Raw genomic sequence first — 25,919 nt, forward strand, 5'->3', positions numbered from 1 at the left:
CAGGAACAAAAAGCAACGAGAAGTCAAAAAACCCTAGTCAACTAGATTTGATGAACATATCCTATGTAAAACTTAAATATATACCGAGAAGTAAATTTCAATCACAATCCAGTTCTTCAACCAGATTTATATGAAAAATATCACTAGGAAAGTTAAAAAACTACTAGCAAATTTAAAAATTATACTGTATTATTAAAAGCTCTTCGGGTTTAATATAAAATCAACTAGGATACTACTAGTTCGTCAAATACTGTTAGACCCTAAGAAGAATCCATATGTGCTAAACGACTTTTTCATTACATCCTTCTTTTTTCACAGAAATAAAAGTGTACATTGAGATTTTCGAAACAGGCTTACAGGCCAGACTCATTCATAAGAGAAAGCCAGCCTGGCATCTTTACGATCATTTGTGCATTTATGGACAGACATTAATTCTACTGGTACTACGAGATCGATAACATTGATTACTGAGAGACGACGAGTATACGATATTAAAGAAAGCAAATATTCTGAATACTTTTCACTCCTTACCTTAATTTAAATCTTAAAAAGAACTCTAAAATAACCTACTATATTCCCTCTAACCTGGAATTTAAATATACTTAACACGATTCTTACATTTTAATCGTCTGACAAGATTAGGTTTGCTCCAGTTCTTTAAGCTCGATAGAATAGCATGAATAAACCCACTGAGAGCCCCCCAACACGGATCCGATAGAAAGGAGTATCGAAGAGCACATGGTGCGTAAGACTAATCTTCAATGTACGTTGTTGATTACAACGGTGTATTCCGTGCGCTACACATGGTACCGTTACGATTATATACCGAATTTCATACAAAAGTATAATAATTAATATTAAATATAAAATGAAATATCACGTGGTTATGATATCTTAAGAGATTATTTATTTGTCGGTTTACTTGTACTGAGATGGACGTTTATCGCAAGAAAATTAGGTTTTGAAAGACTAACTTAAATATGTGTAACATTAAGGGAAGAGATTCGTTACTTAATATATTATGTGTTTTTTTTGTGGCCAGTTTATTGACAGTACTTTGTGAGGAGTCGCTCGAACATGAAGAGGATGATAGCAGAGAAGCTAGGGAATATCTACCAGAGGTAATAAAGATATTTTATGTTGAAAAATATATCATTCTAAAGTGGTGGAATTTCATCAATTTTGATGTTACAAAATAAAAAGTGGTTAGGCATTGTATATGAGCAATGAATATTACAAGATTTTTGAAGAAAGTAAAGTTGTGGAGAAAGGCTCTAATGGCTCCTACGCACCTGAATGTAATTTGGGTTCAGTATAATAGGTTAATTATTTCTTGTCCTATCCTTTTACGTTTATTAATTATATTAAGGCATTAATTACGCATAATAACATTTTTATCTTGGCCTTAAGTGAACCTGGTAATCTGATAATCTAGGCGAGAATTAAACTGCTTTTCACTCCGATGTAGATTCTTTTACGTACAATAATAAAAAAACAACGATAGCCAGTAGTCTATATGGTTTTATTACATCAAACGAGTTTGATCTTAAGCTGCTACTTAATAACATCGTTTGGGTCAGCTAGAAAATTCTAAGCTTAAAATAAAAGGTTGGAGTTTAAAGTGATTTAAAAATAAACCAACTAACTTATTAAACAAGTTTCGCTTCGCTTCGTTCTTATACTTCTAGTCCGTGGGGACCAGTTTGGTACGTTTAAGTCTCGTGTGTGAAAAACCTTAAAGGAATTCTTTTTAAAAAAATTACAAATTATCAGGTGTTCTTAAATCTGGTTAGTCAGGGGGTCAAAGGTTATGTTAAGGAAAGCGCGGACCAGTTCTTCAGCTTCAAAGAACCATATAGCAGGGTTTGCTATCGATAGCAAAACACTTATGAAAGTTAGATGACTTTAAAACTCAATATGTCAAATGTGTGTCAATTTATTAATTGCATCCTAAATAAACCCCAAATACCAAATTTCAACCAAATCGGACCAATAGCAAAAAATTACAAAAGTCACGTGACATGAAGCTCAAAAGTCAATTATCTGTCAAATTTTATCATTTGCCTTTAAAATAAATATCGTATATCAAATTTCAACCCAATTGGACCAATAGCAAAAAAATTACAATAGCCACGTGACCGAAAACTCAAAAGTCAATTAGTAATTTCACATCAAAATTTATTAACTGCATACAACCTCAACTACTAAATTTCAACCCAATCGGACCAATAGCAAAAAAGTTATGGTCACGTCACCCTAATATCTATAATTCTAAAAATTATATCCTAAACAATTTCAAATCCTAAATTGCATAACTTTTTATCAGATTTTGTGATTTGATCATAAAACGATCAATCCGATTATTTTTGAATTAATAAAACGTGCCAATTTGTTTTTGAGCCACCCGGGTTGACCTTGTTTTGGTTGACAAAAAAGACTTTTAAAAAGTCAAAACTATGCCGAATTTTCCTGACTGCAATACACCATTTCCCTAATTGATATGGACATATTCGGAAAGCCCGGAGTTTTTCTGATTAGACGGTTCCTTTTATTGGCATGTTTTGGATATTTTTTATCGAAAATTGACCGAAACTCTGACACCCTTCCACAAAAAAACATGCTGAGGTACCTGCTGTTGGCGGCCATATTGGATTATTTCACTCTTTAACGAAAAAAATGGAGGAAAATGGACTTGTTTAAGAGAAACGCATTTGTTGGGGACTTGTAATATAGCTAGCATTTTAAAATTTTAGTATGTGTTAACCAAAATTTGGGATCTTACTGACGACGTTTAATTTTCCAATAATATACAGGGACGCCACAAATGACTAAAACTCGAAAATTCAAATTTTTCAAAAGCATGTTAAAAAAATTCTAATTACACGTAAATAATCGGCTTATTATAATATTTAATACATGAAAACATAAATCGTCCAGGTAGCGCCAGTAGCAAGTTATAACAGAAAATATGATTTTAAGGACGGACCTTCATGGGAAAAGTTAATTATTGCTCGCCCCGTATAATTCACAAAAATTTGGTTTATATGTCATTTGCAAGAAAAATAATGAAGCTGTTTTTTCATAATTTTTGCTCGAAATAGGTATAATTTAGCGCAAATTGCAAGAAACTAAAAATGCCAAAACTCATTAAAAATTTGTTTCCAAAAAAACCTCCAAATATGTTGTCTCTTCTATAAAACAAAGCCTTTTCGCCGAAACACTGATTTTATGCAAACTATAGTTTAGCCTTTGCATTTTGATTTTTTTTTACTCACTTTTATTTGCTTATATTACTTATTCACCCTGTAAATGTATCTGGCCCAAAAAGTATAGGGCTCTTAAGCACCCAATAACCCTTATGTGGGTTAATATAATTGTGGGTTAAATAATCATATTTTTCAAAATGGCGGCGGGACGCCATTTTGAAAAATAGAATTAAATAGAAAGACAGGTCATGCATCATCAGTATATCGTTTGAAAGCTCCATTACAAACAAATTACACCTGTACAGGTGAAGTAAAGAAAATAAAAACGCGAAAAATTATATTTGAAAAGCTGCCATTTTGCTATGCGTAGAAGAAAAATGAATCAATATTCTACGACCATAAAGCATTCAGTTGGAGCTATTAAACGATGTATCACATAACCCCCATTTCTATTTAATTCTATTTTTCAAAATGGCATCTTTCAAAAATCATGGCAAGTTTCGCAAAATCAGCTAGGAACCAAAAAATAGTATTTTGGTTGCTAATGATGTGTTTCAAATTTCACATTTTTATATAAATGCATTCAAAAGATAAGAGGGGGGACAATTAAGAGCCGCTCTGTATAGTCGCTAACGCTGCTATAAACAATATTGCAATTGAAAACTATAAGATATAGTAAAAGTGGCGAAATAAGGAAGATCCAAGAAGACTCAGTATAGGAAGAAAGTCAATTGTCCATGCAACACAATTACGACGTCAGCTTGAAGGAGTCCCAATTTCTGTAAGAACAGTGAGAAATCGTCTGCAGAAGAGTGGTTTATTTGCTTGAAGTACATTTCGTGGTGTACCTCTTACACCGAGACACAAAGCACAGCGTTTAGAGTGGGCACCAGAAAGAGCAAATTGGGCTGCAGATTGGAATTCAGTCCATTTTAGTGAAGAATCTCGTTTTAGTTTGCATAGTGACTTAGGGCGTTTAAGAGTCTGGAGAAGTCAGCAAACACTTCTACAACGCAGTTATGTCCAAGAAGTGCATCCCTTTAGAGACGGTACTGTTATGTATTAGGGAGGAATCGCTCTGGGACGTCGTACACCTCTCTATACAGGGTGTCCCGAAATTACATCGCAATATTTTACCAGCCGCATCTTTGTCTAAAAATAAGACAAAAAGTCCATATACAGTATGGTTCAAAAGTGCATCGTTTTTAAGTTACAGGGTGTTTTATGAATCATGTTAAAGATGGTTTTTTGTTAATATATCCGGAACGCCTAGTTGTAATCTTTTGAAATTTTCAACATTTACTATTAGTTTTATTAAAAACTGATATTGCAACCATTTTTGCCAAAATGTAAGTTTTAACAATTTAAACTTTACCGACCACTTATTTTACACGACCCTGTATACATTTTGGCAAAAATGGTTGCAATATCAGTTTTTAATAAAACCAATAGTAAATGTTGAAAATTTCAAAAGATTACAACTAGGCGTTCCGTATATATTAACAAAAAACCATCTTTAACATGATTCATAGAACACCCTGTAACTTAAAAACGATGCACTTTTGAACCATACTGTATATGGACTTTTGGTCTTATTTTTAGACAAAGATGCGGCTGGTAAAATATTGCGATGTAATTTCGGGACACCCTGTATGTGTATATGCAAAAACAATATGACAGGAATGTTTTATGCTTCTGACATCATAAAGGATATCGTCGAACCGATAAGGCAAGCAGTCGGGAAAAATTTTGTTTTTTTTTGGATGATGATGCATCCACGCATCGCACTCTAGAAGTTCAAAATTTGGACATTTCGCATCTTAGGTTACCACCACTTTCACCAGACCTAAACCCAATAGAGCCTGCATGGGATATGATCCAAAGGGCTCTTGATAACCATCAACCTCAGCCTAATAACAGACAGGACTTGTAACAATAATGCCCCAACTATGGGAAAACTTGCCTCAAGATCTGCTTGAAAATTTGGTCCTTAGCATGAATCAAGTTGTGGGGGTTCACGGAAGTCACACACATTTTTTTTTTAACTGATTCAGATGGTTTTTTTAACTGTGAATAATATAATTAATTTCTGAAATATACGTGATTTAGACCGCAGATTTAAAAAAAAAATGTTTTTTAATAGCAAAACTGATTTTTTGAATTGGATTTTGTGACCTTTGTGCTGATAAAAATTTTAAAATTTTTTAACTGTTTATAATTTAAAAAAATACTATATCCCCTAATTTTTGCCGCCGGTGTATGTCGTACAGAACGTCCAAGAGTAATAATATTTTATATCAAGATGCTTAGGATCCTCGGAAAAAAATCGATCTAAAAAATAAATTTGTACACCAAATTATATGGTTAAAGTCTTGCTTACAAAACAACTGAGATGCTAGTGTCAACCAAAGTAAAACATTTAGTAGGATATATGAAGGATATTTCTCGGGAGAAAATCATGAATGTCACAAAATTGTCGAAATTGGGTTAAGTACTCCATCTAGGAGGTTTTAACAAGGGCTTTAGAGGGTTAACAACGGGTGAATACATTGAATGGGCTGAGTTATTAAGCAATTTAAAATTTCCTTGGTCAGAAGGAAATGGTGGATGTCGGTGCGTAAACGGTTGAAGCATCAAATTTTCTTTTTTTATATGAAATTTATATGTCTTTACCTCGTGAAAAAAGAAAAATAGGAAAAAGGGAAAAGTTGGGAATAATGAAAATCCTGACGATTTTCACCCAGTTGAAACTAAGAAAAGTAAACTCGGTAACTGTAAAAGCAAAATTTTTTTTTAATCAATAAAGTTTTTAAAGTGACTAACTACTTGCCATGAAGTGCTCCTAAATTGAATTTCCTAAAAATTAATGTCCTAGTTTCTAAATTATCCATTAGTACCAGGGCCATCGGAGTTAAAAAGTTTTTGCTAAAAAATCAGGTAATGAAACACATCCACAATATATTCTTTTTACATCCAAATCAAACAATAAAAAAAAAGGGTTTCTAGCTACTTTCATTTTTTATTATTAAGTATTAATAATATATATACTTATTTTGTATTTATGTGCACAATTAGTATAAATTTATAAAATACTATTAAACTTTAAAATTCAATTTTCTCAAAAATCAATTTTTGTGACATGCATGGTTTTCTCCCGATACCCTATTTATATCATAAACTCGAACAAAATAAACAAAATACTTTTTCCGAGTTTCATTAGATCATTTCAAATCTGCTGCCTGCTTATGTCTCTTATTTGTGTCATTATTGCTAGACTTATTTAATTATGGGCTATTGTTATTATTACTTGCACTTTCTCATCTTAGTTTTTAAAAAGACAGATTTCCGAAAGTAGTTACAGACTAAAAAATTAAATATAATTTATTTAGCGAAAAAAGTCGTTTCAAGCTAAACTCTTAACGTTATATCCTTTTAAACTTTTAAAGAATATATACATATTTTGGAAAACCATAGATTGGAACAAAATTTGGAACGCATTCAAAAATCTATGGGGTATTCTGTTTACAATATACTAAATTTAACATCTCTTTGCTTAGAAGTTGACTATAAATAGTCTATATAATTTAATATTGTTATAAGATTTAAACAATCCTTCATTAGTTCTTATGTACATTTCACCATCACCACCAGGAAAATAAAAAGCTTTTTAGGCTACATTTTTGGTAATAATATAAACATTTAAGAGCAAAATTCATATTTTATAGCATTCGTAATGTTTACATTTTCTCTTTTAACCAGTCAATAACCACATTAGGTGAAATTTAATTGTACCTGCTACAAATTTATATAATGAAACACGATTTGGGTCCCCTGTTTAATGGGTTCACAACATTTTATTAAAATTATTTCGAAATAATACAGAAATTTATACTCGCTTTAACACATCGGTATGCTACATTTCTGAAGTAAAATATTATAATAAGAAATCTAATTTTGCAACATGTATGGCGTATTCTAAAAGAGCATTTCCTGAAATTCTGATAGCAAAAAAATACTATAATAAACGGTAGCTGCATTGATGTATATCGGAGAAAATTGGAGAAACGCGCCAGATAAATTATGGTTATTTAACTTTAAGTAATTCACTAATGTAAGTTATGTAAAGATGTAGGGAAGTTAAATTATAGACAAGACAATTATATTGAGCACAAGCCATATGTTGTATATTTTGTCTTAAAACTTCAAGTAACTTATAGATATAAGTACTATTACTAAAAGATAATTAATAAGAATTCAGGCATACTTATATTTTACCGCCCCCCCCCCCTCCTTAAGTTTCTTTGGAACACCCTATATAATAAAATTCTAAATGTAAAAGTTGTAGGATTTAACATGTAGTTTTTGCGAAATATATTTGCTGTTATAAAGAGAATTAAAAAAAAAACAAAAAAAAGAAACATTTCTTAAATGGAACACCCTGAGTTTTATTTTTTTAAATGATAGGTCTTCTAATTCTTATTTCCAAAATATATGCATGATTTACATTAGGTTTAGCTGTTTTTTATTTATTTTTTTTACTATTGTAAAGGAAATGCGGACTTTTATATCCAAATAGAGCTGTTCCAGATCGAAAAACTTTCATCAACGGAGAAAGGATATGCAGGTTTCGAAGATGTTTTCAAAGGAAAAGACGAATAGGCGTAGTTAATGAAAACGTAGAATTAGATATCTTGTATTTTTTCGGAAGAATTTACATGTGTATTAATATCATTTAAACGTGATGCAAATCTCAGATTTGCATCATGTTGTCAATTCCTAGATATCGATCAGCCCTCTTTCGTAGCAGTTTTCTGTTGTATGTCAGTACTGGGTTTCAAGAAAAAGCTAAAGCTGCATTTTTTAACAAAACAGATCAACGAAATTCTCTGTAGGTATTTCTTATTTTAAATTTTTTGATTATTATGGACCAATGGGTGTATATATGTTTATTTTTTTATTACTACTATTCCATATTTAAACTTTATTAAATGATTTTGCTTATGAATTTAGCATTTTACGTGCAAGGATTGTAATGTTGCTCTTTTTTTATATCTTGTTTTTATATATGCTTCGAAAATGTTTATATAAACAAAAAATACTAACGGCCTGCAAACTGGAAAATGCCAAACATAACATGCTAAACATAAATGTACATGTACGGCACACGTCCTATATGTGTTAAAATAGGCTAAGCAGATTAGCCTTTGGCTAGAGTTCGCCTATGTATATTATCGAAAACTACAAACAAAATTTACCATTATTTATTAATTTATTTTTATAAAATAATGTCTGTTCAAAGAGTGGAAGACGATAAATATGCTCGAATGGAATTTTTCGTTGAAATGCTGCAGATAAAGAGGCAGGAATTTTTTTAATGAAATATTGTGGACCGATGAGTGCACTTTTACAACAGCCGGTGGATCTAATAGAAAAAACATACATTATTGAGCCACCCAGGATCCACGCAAATTCGAAATAAAATTTCAGGGTAGGAGATCTTTCCGCGTGTGGTCGGCGGTATCCTATATAATCCTAAGAAAGTTATTGGTCTCATTTTTTTACGACGGATCTTTAACTGGTGGGAGGTATATGGAGTTTTTAAATGGGGAAATAAAGGCTTTCTTAGTGGAACATTCAATCTGTGAATATGCCCAAATAATATGGCACCAAGATGGAGCACAAAGGCTTTTTGATATTTTTTTAATAGTCCATAACTTGAATTTTAAGATTATATTTTTGTGGGATTTTTTAAAGGACAAATTGTATTCACAAAGAAGTGCAAACTCACGGCTAGAATTTTAAATTCTATAAACCAGCTTAACCAGGAAAATTCAAACCTGGGAGAGACTATATGAAGGGACTGGTTGTATAATCAAAATGGTGAGCATATTCAGCAATTGTGAAATGTTACTATTTTAGTCGTACATTAGTTGAGAGTTCATATGCATCGTGGCAACGCCGTGCCCAAGTATCGTGACGTGTTTTGTAAACAGTCACCATTTTATACAATTTTATCGAAATTTAATTCTAAATAAGTAGCCTACATTCTGTGAACACCTAATTCCAACGTTGACACAAATATAAACCTATGAAAAAGCTTCAAACAGGTAAATTTTCCAATTATTGTGTTTTCCCGCCAAACAAATCAGCTCGTAAATTGTGCCTGAGTACTGTTTGGTTTTTATTGGATTTACAAGCCATGTTTCCACTTAGTTGTTGATGTATTACTAAAGCGATTGTTTGGCTGAGTTTATCTCGTAACCTTTTTTGATGCACAAAAACTTACCCAATCCGTTTGTCTTTCCTTGATGTAACCCAATTTTATCCCAGGACTACATCTGTATATTTCAACTCAAAAGCCCTGATAAGTCCCTGGGTGAGAAGCGTGTGTCCTTTATGTTATTTCCTCCTTATTTATATTTCCTATGATTTATTCCTATATATGCTTCATATCTAACCTAGCTCATAATATTTTCATGCATCAAGTAATATGTCTGAACTGAGTAATAACGACATATATATTAAACTGGAAGCAATCAAGGTTTCCGCTAGCCAGAGTGAGGAACGAATTATTAACACCCTAAAGACTCACATCGATGCACAGGTTTCAAGTCCTTTTACAAAAGTTCAGGAGCAACAATAACAATTAGATTCACTAACAAACAGGTGCGATCAACTAGAGAAAAAGAGTGTTAAATTCGAGCACCGTACTAGGAAAAATAATATTATAATATTTGAACTTCAAGTAAAAGAATCTGGGAGTTTAGGAGATTCTTTAGGGACCGTTTAAAAGTACAGTAAACCGTACTGAGAAAACTGATCTAAACAATGTTTATGTACTGAACAAAATCAAATCCTCTACCATTTTTCCAATAAGACCAAATAATAAAAAATTGCAGTTATTTGAAGGGCACAAAGATTTTTATTGGCCAAGACTTATGCTATGTTGATCGTCAAGACTTGAAATTCTTAAAAGAACAATTAAGTTTGGCACGGTCTAAAAATTTAAAAGCTAGGATTATCGGCAGTATAAAGCGATTGAGGAAGAAGTTTACACCCCCAGTCAATTGCGAAATAGACTGTATAACATGGATGATTTTACTCAGATAAAATCACTAAGCACTCCCACAACACCATATCCCACAGCCGACTCTTTCCTTAATCATACATTTAGTCCTAATCTCCAATTCTCATTTCGCTTAGCCACTATAGCAGAAATTTCAAAAATAGTTTTAGATCTCAAATCTACTGCCTGTGGTAGTGACTGCATCTCAGCGAATATGCTCCAACATTTTATTCATCATCTTGCTCCTCGCTTGACTCATGTTATAAACTCCTGTTTGGAAAGAGGTTGTTTTCCTGATGTTTGGAAGACTTCTCTTATAATGCCTTTAGCTAAAATCAGTAGACCAAAGGATTATTGCGACCTTAGACCTACGAGTATACCCATTATTCCAGTAATTTCGAAAGTCTTGGAAAAGCTTATTCAGCCACAGATTTATGATTTCTTTACCACAAATAACATAGTCCCGCAGGGCCAGTCTGGTTTCCGAAAGCGGGACAGCACCACATCTGCCTTGTTAAAAGTTACTCAAGAAATCATTGAGGCTTTGGATAGAGGTGATACTACGGCGCTCGTATTGCTTGACTGTTCTAAAGCTTTCGATACGTTGGATCACAGCCTGCTTTTAGCAAAATTGACCTATAATGGCTCAAACCATTGTACGTTAATAGAAGTATCATTAACTACAAAGTACGCAAAAAATTATGCGAGTCCTTAGTACTTATCGGTTCCTCGTTTTCATTCTGCCTTATTTCACAGATGTTTTCTTTTTAATGCTGTTTCGGTGACCTTCCGAATTCACTTAAGTGCATGTTCATTGCTGGTTTTAAAGTAAAATCAAGGTCGCATTTTCTCACGTTACAGATGATCTCCTTATAATTTACAGGGAAAATATGTACATTTTTTTTTTCTTCTTTTTTATTTTTATGTCATGGCTTATTTCCCTCAAGACAACTCAAAATAGATTTCATGGATTTCACGGGTTTTCTATTATCTTCTTTCTATAACTGCTATCTATGTAATTTGGTATAAATTTTTGTTCATGTAATTAGAGGTTAAGTTGATTAGCCCTAGGCTAGACTTCGCCTTTATACATTTTGGTATAATAAAGACATTATTTATTTATTTTATTTATATGCAAATAAATTGTATTCTAATTATTGTATTAATTCATTACTGCATTTTAGTAATGTTTTTATTTTAAAATCCTATCATTTAAAAAAATAAAATACATGGTGTCCCATTTAAGAAATGTTTTTTTAATCTTTTTACAATACCTGTATATATAACATTATATTTCGCAAACACTACCTGTCAAACCCTACAACTTTTACATTTATGTTTTTTTATACAGGTTGGACCAAAAAAGTTAAGGGGGGTGGAAAAATATGAGAAATGGTCCTGTACTTAAACGTCCCCTTAATTACAATTAATGAATAATATTAAAAAACTAGCAAATAATAGAGAAACATACTAATTAATATAAAGTTTTATATTAATTAGTATGTTTAAAAAAAATTTCCTTAATGCAATAACCACATATATTGATTTTTTAATTTGATATTTAGTACTATTTACCATTTTTATTCCAAGGTCACAGTCATAAGATAATCGCTACAGTCAGCATTGTATTGAATATTTTTAAAGGAATATTTGGACATCTTCTCCTCGGTAATAAAGTAACATTGAAAGACCTTTCAGTATTCTAAGCTTTTTTATCAGTTTGAAGGGAAAGTAAAGAGTAGTCAGGCCAGCCTTTAAGTGTGCTATTTAATTTTTCTGCTTTCCATGCTAAATATTTCCTTAAATTATAAGCACAGTGTGATAAACCTAACAAACAGTATTGTCCTGAGGAAGGATGTCAAATATTCCATCAATAAAAAATACAAAAAAATCCTGGACCAAGCATTGCAGCATACCAAAACAAAGAACATGCACTCACTGCCCCTCTTCATTACGTTTTTTAAGTACAATTTAAGTAAATTAACGGACAAGCCTTCGTAAGCAAGTAGGCTCCAATCAAACACGTTTTCTGACCATTAAAGCTTTTAACCATTCTGTTTGTTACGCCGATTAGAGCATCATCTATTTGAATTGAATTTCTAAAGCCAAACTGATTTTTATTAATTAAGTAATTTTTAGTCAAAAACTCAAATCAATACCTTCTTATTTTACGAATCGGTTTGCAATTCGAAAATTGTGTGCATATCATCAGCAATTTCAACCCACTCGCTGGGGTGAGCACCAACCCCAAAATCTTAAAAGGGATTAAGGGTCAAGCGATCTTATTTTAAAGGTAATTGAACTCTCCTTTCAATCCATCCATTTTTTTAAATTTTTATGCAGCTGTTTTTGAAAAAAATAGGAGAAAAAGAATAATTAACAAAACGATTTCTCTTTATTGAAACGATTTGTTGCTTCTTCAAAAAATGTCAAAATCAGTTAATTTTTATATCGGAGAAGTCTTTTGTGCTTTATTTTCAACTTTGCTACTAACCTTACGTACCTCCTTCATAAGTTAAATGAAAATGGGGTAAAACTTCATGTGATACCTCAAGTTAATGGTCATCAATTCTTTTTTCGATATATTCAACATTTGTTTAAACTGTTAATGTAAATTTACTTACTGTTAACTTTATTATTTGTTTTTTTTCTTCCTTAGGAATTCTGAGTATTTCCATTTAGTTTATTTATTTCAATTTTGTATCTCGAAGTGTTTGTGACTAAATTTTATTTAATTCTGAAATGGTTTATTCGACTGCAGATACTCTTTAGCACTGATTGAACTGTATTAAGAAAATGGTAAATGTGCTTATATTGCAGCTCAGATATTTAATCGACAAATGAGTTCCGCCAGCACAGAATGTCGGGCCATTTCACCAAAAATGCTTCATAATGTCCGGGACCGATTTTAATAAAATCTTTATTATTATATGCAGGAGGCCAACATAACAATGAATTATAAACAAAATTAACATTTTGTGTCTTTTTTTCTTTCTTTTTCCGATCTTCTTTATTTTGTTGTTGGAACTGTTGAAAAGAGAATTTGATGATCATTAAATTAAGGCATCACATGAAGCATAAAAAAGACCTCGCGGATAAAAAAATTAATTTTATCAAGATTAGAGAAAGAAATATTATCCTTGTTTCGTTTTGAATGGTCCACCCTGTCTCATCATTGAAGTTATCAAATATCTCAAAATATGCCATGTTTGAAATGATGTTTCCCACATTTGCATTTTAGTGTTTTTTAGTAAAATTAATTATTATAAAGATATCTATTTCTGATTCTTGTTAGAAAATCACTAGAAACTTCATTTGTGGAAAGTTTTAGTATCTTCCATGATTACATTACATTCTCAAGAATAATATTATAATGATATTAACAACTCCGCAAATAGAAAAAGTGACAAATCGCGGACTTTATTTACCATGAGGACAAAAAAAGTCCCGATTTAATCCTTTCTCAATCAGCCTTCCAGTCTCCGTAGGATCTGCGATTTAGTAGCTTCAATTTGGGGCGTCTTAGAATTCTTAGCGTTCTAAGAATCAATGATAAAAAAAATCCGCAAAATATTTTACGAGTGGAGGGAACTATAACATGTTCTTTTTTAGTTTTTGTGTTTTTTATTGTCTATTGTCAAAAATTGTTTCGTTATAAATATATAAGTGAATCTGAATCAATATAGTATAATATAATATATTATTTTAATTTTTAAATATTTTTCACGATCTCAAGGGCTTTCATAACCGAAAAGTAAACGAAAAAAAGAAGCCTAGGCACTGGATCTAAAACAGTAAAAAGTTTTTGGTATAATTCTTTAAAATATCCATTATGAAAGATTGAATCTAGTCTTCTGTTGTCTTATTTTTTAAAATCTACGGTTAAAATATATGTAAATTTCGAAAAAAATCGCTATTTCCGCTTTTTAATTATTTTTCCAAAATGATTTAGTTTTTTATATTGTCCAAGTTAGGAGCCTATTACGCGATTATATCATAAGAATATTAGAAAACACGGAAATATAATTTTGCGGGTTAAACGAAAGTCGGTTCGGGCAGAACAATCGGGGGTCTATCTGTGGCTTACTTAGTAACTTACTTACTAAACATTTAGCTGTCTCACCTATCTAATAATGTAAGTTATCCCATTATTAGAGAGGTCGTACATCCTCAAAGTTTAACCTGCCAAATGCTCTGTATATAAGTAGCCTCTCCAGTTGGTATATAACCAGAGAGCGATCAATCACGAGTATGCCAAGACGTTTAGGTCGAATCCAGTTTGCTATAATGTTTAGACTGAATTCGGAGTAAGTCGATTTTGTGTCCCAAATGATTAATTTTAACAGGTTGTTTGGTTATTTAAGCCTCTATAACTGTCGATGTTTTAATTTGGGAACTTAATCCCGTCTGTAGAACATGAAATAGGCGAAATTAAGGAGATAAATGAAGATAAAACTAATAAGAAACAAAAATAAGAGACGGCATTAATGAAAATAGCAAACAAAATAATGATCACAAGTGGAACAACGAAGGCTCGAAATAGGAAATTAAATATCTTTAAACATTAAAATTTTGTTAAACATGCAGTGGTTAATAGAACCCGCTGCATACAAAATAATATAAGCAAAAATCAGTTAATTAAATATGTTAGAACTTTGTGATTTGGGAAACAGATTTTGAACGTCACTAGGCCACTAGTTTAGCTACAATTGCTTAAGGCAATTGAGGTTGAAAACATGATTCAATCGACAGAACTCGAAACAAGAAAATCTCAGAATCTAGCGCCTAATTTTTTTTTTTTTTTTTTTTATGGTATACACAAGCACAAGAGGAAAGTCCTATGTCACTCTTGAAGTGGTGCTTGCGCGAAGATATTTGTGGGCATTTATCTTGAATCGCTGCAGGTTGTATGCGTCGGGAAATATGTGAGGTGGAAGCCCGTTCCACAAAGAGGATGTTCTCCATATGAATGAGTCCCGATACAGCGACGTCCCCTTGGGGTAGGCAGGTGGACTCGATGTTGATGAGCCGCAACTGCTAGACGCGTCCTTCTTGCCGGAACAGCCCTGGGTGGAATCAGGCCTGCCAGCTCAGAGGAGCACTTACCGTGATAATAACGGTAGAATAAACAGAGATCAGCCACCTTTCTCCTGTGCTCCAGACTAATTAGCCTCCAGATAAATTAGGCAGCCAGTTTATTTAGCTGGGAAAATTTGACGAACTTTGATATCATTATTTCTCACGGAACACACTTATTACCATGCTGAACAACTTGTTTTGTACTGATAAAACTAGATTGATAATAATTTTCTAAACAAATATTACAGTATAAATTACTTATTTGAGGGATTCTTTAGAAAATTAGAAAATAGAAATACAAATTTGAAAAAATTAGCGATCAAAATAACTGATATATTTATTCCAAATATTTTATACAATAGTATCTTTATCACTAGTATATAAAAATTGCCAATTATTAAGAGAAACCCCTTCAACATAAATTTAAGGAACTATTTATGAATCAGAACATACAAAACATGAAAAATCATATAATTATCATAACGAATTGTAAGAACATAATTGGAAAAGGACTAATTTTAATAAGAATGTATTAATTCTTACAGAAAAAATAAACAAATATTATTATCGATACCCGATAATACATATATGTCTACATGATTTTTGGCTTCACAATCAGCATAAGCTTTATTGCACAAAATCATTAATTTTCAAATAATAGATCATTTCCCATTGCTTTGAAAATAGTAAAAAAAACGTCAAAAACTTACGAAAAAAACGAAAAATATAAATTAGGAAAATTTAATAGTGCAGCAAAGAGTTTTTAAACGTTATTATCATTTATAATGTAGAAAAAGAGAAATGGATCACGAAAAATCTTTTTTTAACTTTATTTAAAAATTATACACTGAAAACCCCAAAGAACAATCAGTTACGGCAAGGTATAGAAATGTTAACGGTAGGTATAACTAAAATGGTTAAAAAGGCAAAATAATTAATCCACGCAGAAAAAAAAACAAAGACCAAATTAGAATTGTATGAAATTGTGCCAATAACATAAACCATGCAATAAAAAATGAGATCTTAAGGATATTAGTAAATTAAGATAGTAATTAAAAAAAGATAAAACAGGAGCTATAGTCGCCGCCAGATACTTTTTTACAGTTACTTGTCAAAACTCCTGTTTTTTACCTCTGATCACTATGTTACTACCTAATATTTACATTGTTTGTAAGGCTCTTTGACAGCTGACCAAAATATATCGGTTTTGGTATTTTAAATTAACTTCTTATATATATGATCAAGACATCACTATGTATCTTGATGCACGTTTCAAATGCATTCCAAAAATAGTGAAATTTACTTTATTTTTAAGAAACTTTTACAAAATTGGTGTTAAAGGAACCGTGTATGATTTTCTGTATAACGTGTTTCCTTACAAATTGCTAATAAACAAAATATAGCTGCCAACAAAGGTACATATAAAAATAGTTTAAAGCTAAAACAAGATATAACCTAGATTTTCTTTAAGTTGGTTTCGAAGTCGAAACAAATTACTTCTTGTGTGAAGATGAGATGTGAAGTATGCGAAAATAAATTATAAGTTTGAAAATACTTAGTTTACTATTTTCGCACTTATTTCTCCTAAAAAGAGAAATCAGTAAATCTTATAAGTAACTCTCCATAACTCTCCAACGGTAATCCTTTTAAAAACTTATTTCCGTAGATTGCAATATACCTAGTGTCCTAATTATAAATTATAGATCGCTTTTAGATTTACTAGCAAGATAGCTTTGCATATACCTTTTTTAAATGGAATGGTATATTTTTGTATGTATTTTCCGATTCTACGCAAAATTTTAACACAACGTCATGTAATATATGCTGTGCCTAACTTCAACAGATTAAAAGATACAATGGTTTCAAAAATTATTATGTAAAATTATAAATAAAACACGCATATACTAACCCATAAAAAACACGATACAAAAAAAAGTATTTAAACAATAAAACTATTTAATTAAACGTTGAAAATGGCTCTCTTGAACAGTTTGATAATATGCCAAATTGTAGTAAAAAGCATTTGCTACGTTTTCTAACATATTGGGAGTTCATCAATTTAAATTCTGCTCTAATTCTGTCTTGGAATACGTTAATATTATCCAGCTTTGCTGCATAAACTTTATTTTTTAAATGCTCCCAGAGAAAGTAGTCCAGGGCTTCTTGCTGGCAATTCAATTTTACCTCTTCTACCAATCCAACGTTTTGGAAAAGTCGTATCTAAGAATCTTTTTACATTGACTCCAAAATGAGGAGGAGCGCAATCTTGTTGAAACCATATTTGATGAAAATTAGCATTAGCATGCCTTCTCATTTCTGGTACTCTCTGACTTTTTTCTATCTTCAATAAAAAATGAACCTATTATCCTATTACCAAATATACATGGCCAAACATTTTCCTTTTCAGGATACTGTGTTTACAGAATACAGTGCAAATTTTCATCTGACCAATATTTGCTATTATGTCGATTCACTATGCGATTGAGCATAAATGTTGTTTCATTAGAAAAAACAATGTTTTTTAAAAATCGATTTTCTTCACATTTTTGCATCCCGATATCACAAAATTCTAAACGGCGGTCAAAAGCATCTTCAAATAATTCATTTAATAGTACTAAGGTGATTTTATGAGCATAAAATGTATTACGTTTAAGGACATTTCGAATCGATATAAACAAGAGTCTGGTTGGCAACTTGGCGTAATTATAAACTTGAGTCTTCAACAAAATGATGATGCTTACGGTTTTTAGTCCCCTATTCGTTGACGGTCTTTGCAACTTCCAGTTTGTTCAAATCTCTAAATTGTTCTTATCACTGTAGATTTCGAAATTGATGTGCGGTCTTGAAATATTGGGTTAAAAAGATCTTAGGTTTGCGGCATCTTTTACGCTAGTGGAGTAAGGTATAGCATATGTTACATGAAGTTACAATTTTGCGTAGAATTGGAAAATGCAACTTTGTTCTCTACTACTGTTGTGATATCTCCTGTATATGCAAAGTTATCTTCCTAATGTCGATCTAAAAGAGAACTATAATTTTTAATTGGGACACTTTTTGACAAAAGGGCGCGTTCACTAATTATTAAGGGGTTCCGGGACTTAATTTAAGACACGGTATAGTAAAATGCTTAAAAAATTTATTACATACTTTTTAGAACTGGCACGCTGTCGAATCAACACCAGAAGGGGCGCAGGGTTGGGTACCGAGGGACCCTGAGAGTGGACCCATTACTGTGACGAAACGTCGAAGGCTTCGTAAACGAAAGCGAAGACCACCAATCGTCACTTATTTAGATCAAAATGCGGAAAGTCTTGAACAAGCCAATTCAAATATCAGGCAACCGATAAGTAAGTAAATCATCAAATGATTTGACGTCATAGCTTATATAAATAAAAAAACAATTTTAATAGATGAAAGAAAAGAAAGCTTGACTATCCAATTAGAAGAATTACCAATTAATCCACCACGGAGAAGAAAACGGCCAAATGCTGGTGATCCATGGGATGAACTCCTAGAAGAGAGTGTGAGGCCTCATACAAGAAGAAAGGTATTTTAAAATTTATATTTAACGGTTGTCTCTACTACTTTTTTTTTGTCTTTGTATTGATCTTCTTAACTTTATATTTTAAACTACTTTAGCCAAAAGAACGCAAATTTTACAGGTAATACCAATCTACCGAGATCAAGACATCACTACAAAGACCCAAGCAAGTCTAAACTATAGTCCTTTAAGTGCAACACTTCAATTCGGACCTACTTCCGATTCCGAAGCTCCTCAACAACCAAACTCTGCTCCTATCTTTAACACTGAAACAGACCAACTGGAATCGGATAACAAGGAATTGTCTTATGTGCCCCCTTTAACTACCACTAAAAAAACTCCAAATTTGAAGCAAATACTTAAACAGAATCCCGGATTAAGTTTAAGTGAAATTTTACAGCAAAAAAATTTCACTTTATCTGAATTACTCATGGGCAAGAAGGAAGCTATCAAAGCTCTTACTGAGAGTTCTTCTATAGCTACCACTAAAGCGCCTAATAAAGTACAAGATGTCAACCTTACGACTGAGAAAGCATTTAATACAAATCATTTAGAAAGTAATAAATATAAAAGATTGCCTCCTTCTGTTGCTTTGAGAAAAGATACAATCAATAGGAGGTACGAGCAGTTTGACTCAGCGGAATCTCTTAGCGACAGGGAGATGTTAGAAGCCCAAAAAAGAAGGCAAGCTTTGCTAAAAGGTTACGAATATAAGAATTCACATCTGGGAGTAACAAGGTTAAATATATTTTATCTAATATTAATTTTTGCTAACTTTTCTTTTTTAGGTACGAAGTAATTACAGAACCGACAACAGAAAAGCGAATATTTGTCCCATCTCATCCAAATCTATACACGTCAGTTGATTATAAGCCTGATTTAGATGAAATTGTGATTAACACCGAGCCTTACCTTAAATCTGAAATCATTACGACTACTACCATGGCACCAACCACAACTACTACACAAGCCCAACCCAGTACAACTAAAAATATCAAGCCTAGTTTCTCAAAATCTAAAATTGCTTTACCGATAACGAGTGCAAAATTATTGAAAATGATCACTAAAAAATTTATTTCTACTACTACCACAGCTAAAGCAATCACTACAGAAGAAGAAAATTATCCCAAGATAGGTGATTCTTTGACACCATTCGAGATAAGTATCAAAGATGTTTTTGGGTTTGGAAGCAATGAAAATCAGCCCGAAGAAAAAGTAAGTAAATTAAAAGGCATGTTTTAATAAACTTGTAAAATATCAATCAAATATGGTTTATTGCCGCAATAATATTTTGAGTTTGATATTTTTTTCAAGGTAACTAAAACTATGAAAATATAAATGAAATAAAAGTATAAAATTATAAATGAAACTATGCTATACGTTAAATAAGCAAAAAACAAAAGAAAAACAAAAAAAAATAACATGACAAATTTTAAAAAATGTCGTCGAATAACCATCATCAGGAATTTTTCTTAATGTGGGCCTGACTTTTTTTAATTGTAAATTGATTACTATTAATGCAGTCAAAAATGTATCTTTTTGGTTTATTATTTAAAAATATTTATAAACGCTAAAATAATATAAGTGGTAATATTAATAATAGTTCCATTTTAGACAGAAAATGGCTTAGTTTTTTTAAATAACCTATAAAGAATGTACAATTTGTTTATTCATTAATCATCTGCTGAATAACATTATTGCTACTAAATGTTAAACATCAATATTAAAAGGATGTATGTATTTAAAAAAATAAATATTACGACTGACATTTGATCTGACACACTTTATAACAAATTTATTTTTTAACAAACAATATAATAATGAACAAAGAGTCCAGAGCTTATTTAAAATAAATAAAGGTTATTATATTATAAAAAAAACATTATTTTGTAAGGATTTTCGCGCATTGGTTACAATTTTTTTTTGAATGTTACTTAACCTTTGCGGAGAAATTTTATTGCATGCTTCTCTTATTTTTAAACTTAGTTCCTCTAAATTTTGAGGCGTAGTTTGATAAACCTGGTCCTTAATAAAACCCCATATGGAAAAATCCATGTACGTTATATCAGGCGATCTTGCGGGCCAATTCATAGGACCGTTATTACCAATCCGACGATTTGGTTTAAAATTGTTCAGAAAACTTGTTCACCGCCGATTTCGATGTACAGGTGCACCGTCATGTTGAAAATATTCAAAGTTTCTTATTACCTCAATAGGGATATCATGTAAAAGATCTTGCAAAAAATTTGTTAAAAAATTATGATATACCTGTTTTATTTTTTATATCATATTTAGATTAGGGTTCATCGGGTTTAACAAAAATAACCTTTAATTAATTAAATTTTAAATCATGAGGAAAAGAATAAACATTCAAAAGTTAAAAGTCAAATCTGCACTAAGGAAAAATTCCTGATAATGGTTATTAATACGTTGAAACGTTGGGATACATCATGAAAGATGCTTCCAAAATAAGTTATAAAAAATGCAGGTCCGTATTTAAAAAAAAAAGTTGATAGCCATTGCCAAGATCCCAAACGTCATAAAAAAAACTTAAATGTGAAGTTTGGAGAGCACAAAAAATTATAAAACTTTGTAATTAAAAGTAAGTTTCTAAAACCAATAGTTTTGGAAATAATAATTAAAATAAAATTTGGCGTTTTTCATAAATCACCCTGTAATTCACGAACTAATACACATTTTGCAATGCTATAAAAAGCATCAAAATTGACAACTTTTTTCTAATGCAACCGCCCTCGTATCTCGTATAGTTTCGGAAATAGCAATAGTCACACAGCAAATAGGACACCCTGTATTTATTAAAACCTAAGATTTAAAAACGTATCAACCGATAAAAAGCAAATGAGATCAGCAACCTTCTAATCTCTAATTGTTGATTTAATTAGGGCAGCAGGTGATAAATAACGTTAAAAGAGACAGACCCGTGAGACAAAGAAAATAAGGATTTGCAATGGTATTTGATAAGAGTTTCGATTAGAATGTTTATTTAGCAAAAAATTAAATAATGTTTTTATACATTAAAGAGACTGAATACATAATACAACCTCACAATAATGAACCTCTGAAGAAAGGTATAGCGCTCTTTTCTGACGCCCAAACAAAATATGACACCATGCGGCTGATGATTACCTCAGAAACGAATTCCATATCTCAAATGTGACTCCCCTAATGTGAAATATACATATCTGGCCATCACGACACTGATCTCATCCCTGACCCTTCTTATGGCATAACCGGAGGCTAATCTTGAATAAACATGTCACTCAAATTTTAACTTGGTGTTAATACAGAGGCCCAAAAACTTCTACTCTTGCATGTCTTGTAATTGTGTGTCACGTATAGAAATATTTGATTGATTCCAAAGTTTGAATTTATGCAAACTCTTATTTATCATTTTCCTCAAAGTACCTGGATATTTGTAATTCCACAAAATCCAGTTTAGTCTGATATTAGGTAATCCTATAAATTAAGTTTAAGTTGTTTTTTATTAAGCTCATCAGTCCTTATTTTCAAATTTACCACTGTCTCGTAATTGTTTATTCCTTTTTGCATTCCTCTCTTTGAACTTAAATTTATCAATTTGCTCGAACTAGTAAGTTTACCTGTATAATTTTAAACGATATATTGCCTGTACTTGGTAAGCTATATGCGAAAAACGCCATAAAATGTGTAAAAATGTGTATCTAAAATGCAAAAATTGTATTTTTGCTTTTGGTACATTCGTTCTGCAAATGTTAATCCAATGAATTTGGTCAAGCTAGTATTAATTGGTATCTAACATTTAACTTAAACGGTCATGTGTTTCAAAACCTACATTTCTCTAAGTCTATTAATAAATCCAGGCTTTACAAAGGATCCATAACAATAGAACTATATAACAATTTCCTACTAAAGATTATATCCATATTCTGTCATCTCATCTTTTAGACTTTTTTAGCAGTGAATATAATTATGTTAAGCCTCTGTGAAGATCATAATATGTTGATCATATATGATGTCTGTAAAAGGTCTTTATAAAAATGTAGGACATATTCTTCAGACAAAGTTAACTGATTTAAATTAACTCACCTAAAGTAAGTACTAAGTACAAAGTTGCTCAGTTTGAACTCTAGATTTGTTCCAAAATGAATGAGAATCCAAAACCATTTTTTTTTCTTATTAGAAAACCAGGAGATATTTTTTTTAGATAAACAATATTTTAAATATTAATGAGGATTTTAAAAACAATTTTTATTTAAAGAAAAGCAGCAGTATTTTTTCTTCAAAACATATTCAATGGAAAAATCATAAGGGCTACTGGCGGAGAACACAAAGATTTGTGGACATGGGCCTAAGATTTACTCTCTTAAATATAAGCATGTCTTTAAGGAACACCCTGAATTTACTCATAGCTTTAATTAATTTATTATTGAAAATTCTAAAATATAAATTCTATAATAATTTTAAATTTAAAAAGAAAAACAAAACAAAACGAACCGATTTTCTGACATATTTCTCACACAATTTTAATCTTTCAGGTCTCAGATGAACCACTACGAATGAACATCGAACTTGAAGATGTTTCAGAAATCGCAATATCTAAAACAACAAAACCAACCACCACCACCACGACGACAACTACCCAAGAAACTCCCAAACTAAAACCATTCACTGCCAAAGATGAAATATTAGAAATCCTTAAAGATCCTCAGGGTAAAGCCGGTTTAGCCCGTATACTCGAAGCAAGAAACATGACTATTCAAGAATTAATAGAGCAAAGAGAGCGAGGATCCAGCCAGTTGCATTTGGCGGATATTTTTCACAATAAAACCAGAGAGCCGGAACCTGTAGAGCAAGCTTTTGAAGGCAAAATTAGCTCGGAAGTGTTTTCTAACTTTCCAGTATTTGTTAGACAACCTAAAGAGCTATTAGATACCACTGAAAACCCTGCAACCAAAGTTGAAAGTCCTTTGCTAGTTACAGCGTTTCCTAGCTACAAGATAGAGCTCAAAAAAGACACTTTTGTAAATCAAAATTCCAAAGTATGGCAGCAACTTTACCCAGAATTATTTTTCAGTAAAGAAAGCGCGTCAACAACTCAAGAGGCCTTACTACTTCCTTCAATAGAAGAAGTGATTAGTCAAAAAGTTCCAGATATCTTGTTGGATGAAGAGATTCAAAGAATAGACGATTTAAATCAAAACCTCTACGCGTCATTTTCAAATAAAAATCCAAATAATGTAGATGAAACCTCGAAAAAAGTCCTTGCCGTACCATCAGGAATAAAATCTGCTATTGTTGCTAGTCTAGCAATAATAGTTTTATCAATGATAGTATTTGTAACCATACTAGTTGTGTTTAAATGGTCACAGAAAAGAAAGAAACTTTGTTACATAGACAACCTTAAGCCTCCTTTATTTGAGGTAAAACAGAGGAATATAAAAACATTTGTTGCTGAAACATTAGGAAAGAAAAAGGTGAACTATTACCAAAGGCATTTGCAGAGTATGAGTGATGGGTGGGAGACTGACAGTGAAAGCAGAAAAAATGTATTTTAAAGATTTATTTAAAAAATGCTTTAAGGACTGATCTAAAAGCATACTTACTGACATATATAAGGTATGCCGCTCAATGAACTTTTAGACTATTTAAGTGTTATTTATGCATATTTGTTTAAAATGAGGAAACTGTAAAATATTTATTATACAAATTTAAGCGTTAAGTATTATTAGGAATAAGGTAGCTTACAGTATAAGCTACTGAAATAAAGTCTATAGCTTGTTAATAAAAACATTGTTTTTAAACTAAATTTGGCTATACTCCTATGACACTGTAAAATTTAATTTTTATTCCAAACAGGGTAATAGTATTTAACTCATTAATTTTCCACGTGACATATAACAAAGAATTAAAACTAACTTTTTTTAGCACTAAAAACTAAACTGGGATCACTTTACGTTGGCCGTTTGGAATCTAATTTGTCTTCTTTTAAAAATTGCAATACTCAAAGTTAAATTTTTATTTTGGATTTGGTTTGGAGATTTGACTAATCCTTTGAGAGAGATTTGAGATTTATTTAGGAAGTTATAGTTTTATTCACCTTTTTTAAGATTTTTTTTTACATATTATACTGTGCATTGTAGATTTTTGGTTATACTGCAATAATCAATGGATTTGCCTGAACTGTGTAAAAAAACGTTAACAAAACTAAAATGGTACGTTTTTGTAATAAGAATTATCATAGTCATATTGTTTCGACTTGAAATACATATAATATTGCACAATATTCGCACTGTTGTGGGATTGATTCTAGATAGCTCTGGTTCAGGGAGCATGTCAGCATTCTATTGCTCAGGTGTTATTTGCATATGTTGTGTATGCCAATTAACCTATTTGAAATTATAAAACCAAGAAAAAACTTAATAAGGCTTTTATTTTATCCATCATTCAATGTTTAATTTTCCTTGTTTGAATAAGCAGACGGAGTTTGCAGCGTGTGCAAAATAATTGCTGCTGTTTAATTTTTTGATCTAAGGAAATTTGATCATGTTTCTCAGGGTTTAATATAAAATGGAATTAGTTTAGGCTTAATTTTTTGTAATTTATTTTATAGAATGAATTTTTATAGTTTTTTATTGCAAAAATATGTTTAGGAGGGTTAAAAGTTTAAGAGTAGTTTTTAACATAGGGCTATTTGCTTGCTGAATAGAAACAAGTTATTATTATAGTGAATGATAAGAAAAGTGCTAAATTCGTTAAATAACTTAATCAGCTAATCTGGTGAATTATCTTGTACTTCTTTAACTATTTGTGCTTACTTGATGATTTCTTGCTACATTATTTAGTTTAAAACCATTTATGGGGAGATAATTGATGTACATAAAATATCGACTTACATCATATTTATTGATAGCAGACTCACAATCACTAACTTATACAGTATTATGTTGTCGCTAAATTCACTAATTTTTTAGCACTACTTGCTTGCCTTAAACAGCATTTAGAGATCCTTTTCACGCATGTGTCAATA

At 31.3% G+C, this 25,919-nt stretch overlaps 2 protein-coding genes across 2 annotated transcripts in view; one reads left to right on the top strand and one right to left on the bottom strand.

The window, feature by feature from the left end:
* LOC126738439 (actin-histidine N-methyltransferase) overlaps nucleotides 1–25,919 on the bottom strand; it is a 50,012-nt gene that overhangs the window by 15,773 nt on the left and 8,320 nt on the right. The window lies entirely within an intron of this gene.
* Nucleotides 733–24,680, top strand: LOC126738438 (uncharacterized). The gene is made up of 6 exons (XM_050443788.1): nucleotides 733–1,121; nucleotides 18,506–18,698; nucleotides 18,762–18,898; nucleotides 19,014–19,630; nucleotides 19,681–20,107; nucleotides 23,428–24,680. The coding sequence occupies exons 1-6, from the start codon at nucleotides 981–983 to the stop codon at nucleotides 24,445–24,447; spliced, it is 2,535 nt and encodes an 844-aa protein (XP_050299745.1). The 5' UTR covers nucleotides 733–980; the 3' UTR covers nucleotides 24,448–24,680.

Source organism: Anthonomus grandis, chromosome 7 (genome assembly GCF_022605725.1).
Source record: "Anthonomus grandis grandis chromosome 7, icAntGran1.3, whole genome shotgun sequence".
NCBI lineage: Eukaryota > Metazoa > Arthropoda > Insecta > Coleoptera > Curculionidae > Anthonomus > Anthonomus grandis.

Excerpts from the sequence above, each read along its gene's own strand:
- LOC126738438 (XM_050443788.1), top strand. The coding sequence starts at position 981 with ATGTGTAACATTAAGGGAAGAGATTCGTTACTTAATATATTATGTGTT. Across the intron at positions 1,122-18,505 it reads CTAGGGAATATCTACCAGAG|AACTGGCACGCTGTCGAATC; the intron begins GTAATAAAGATA and ends CATACTTTTTAG. Across the intron at positions 18,699-18,761 it reads AAATATCAGGCAACCGATAA|ATGAAAGAAAAGAAAGCTTG; the intron begins GTAAGTAAATCA and ends CAATTTTAATAG.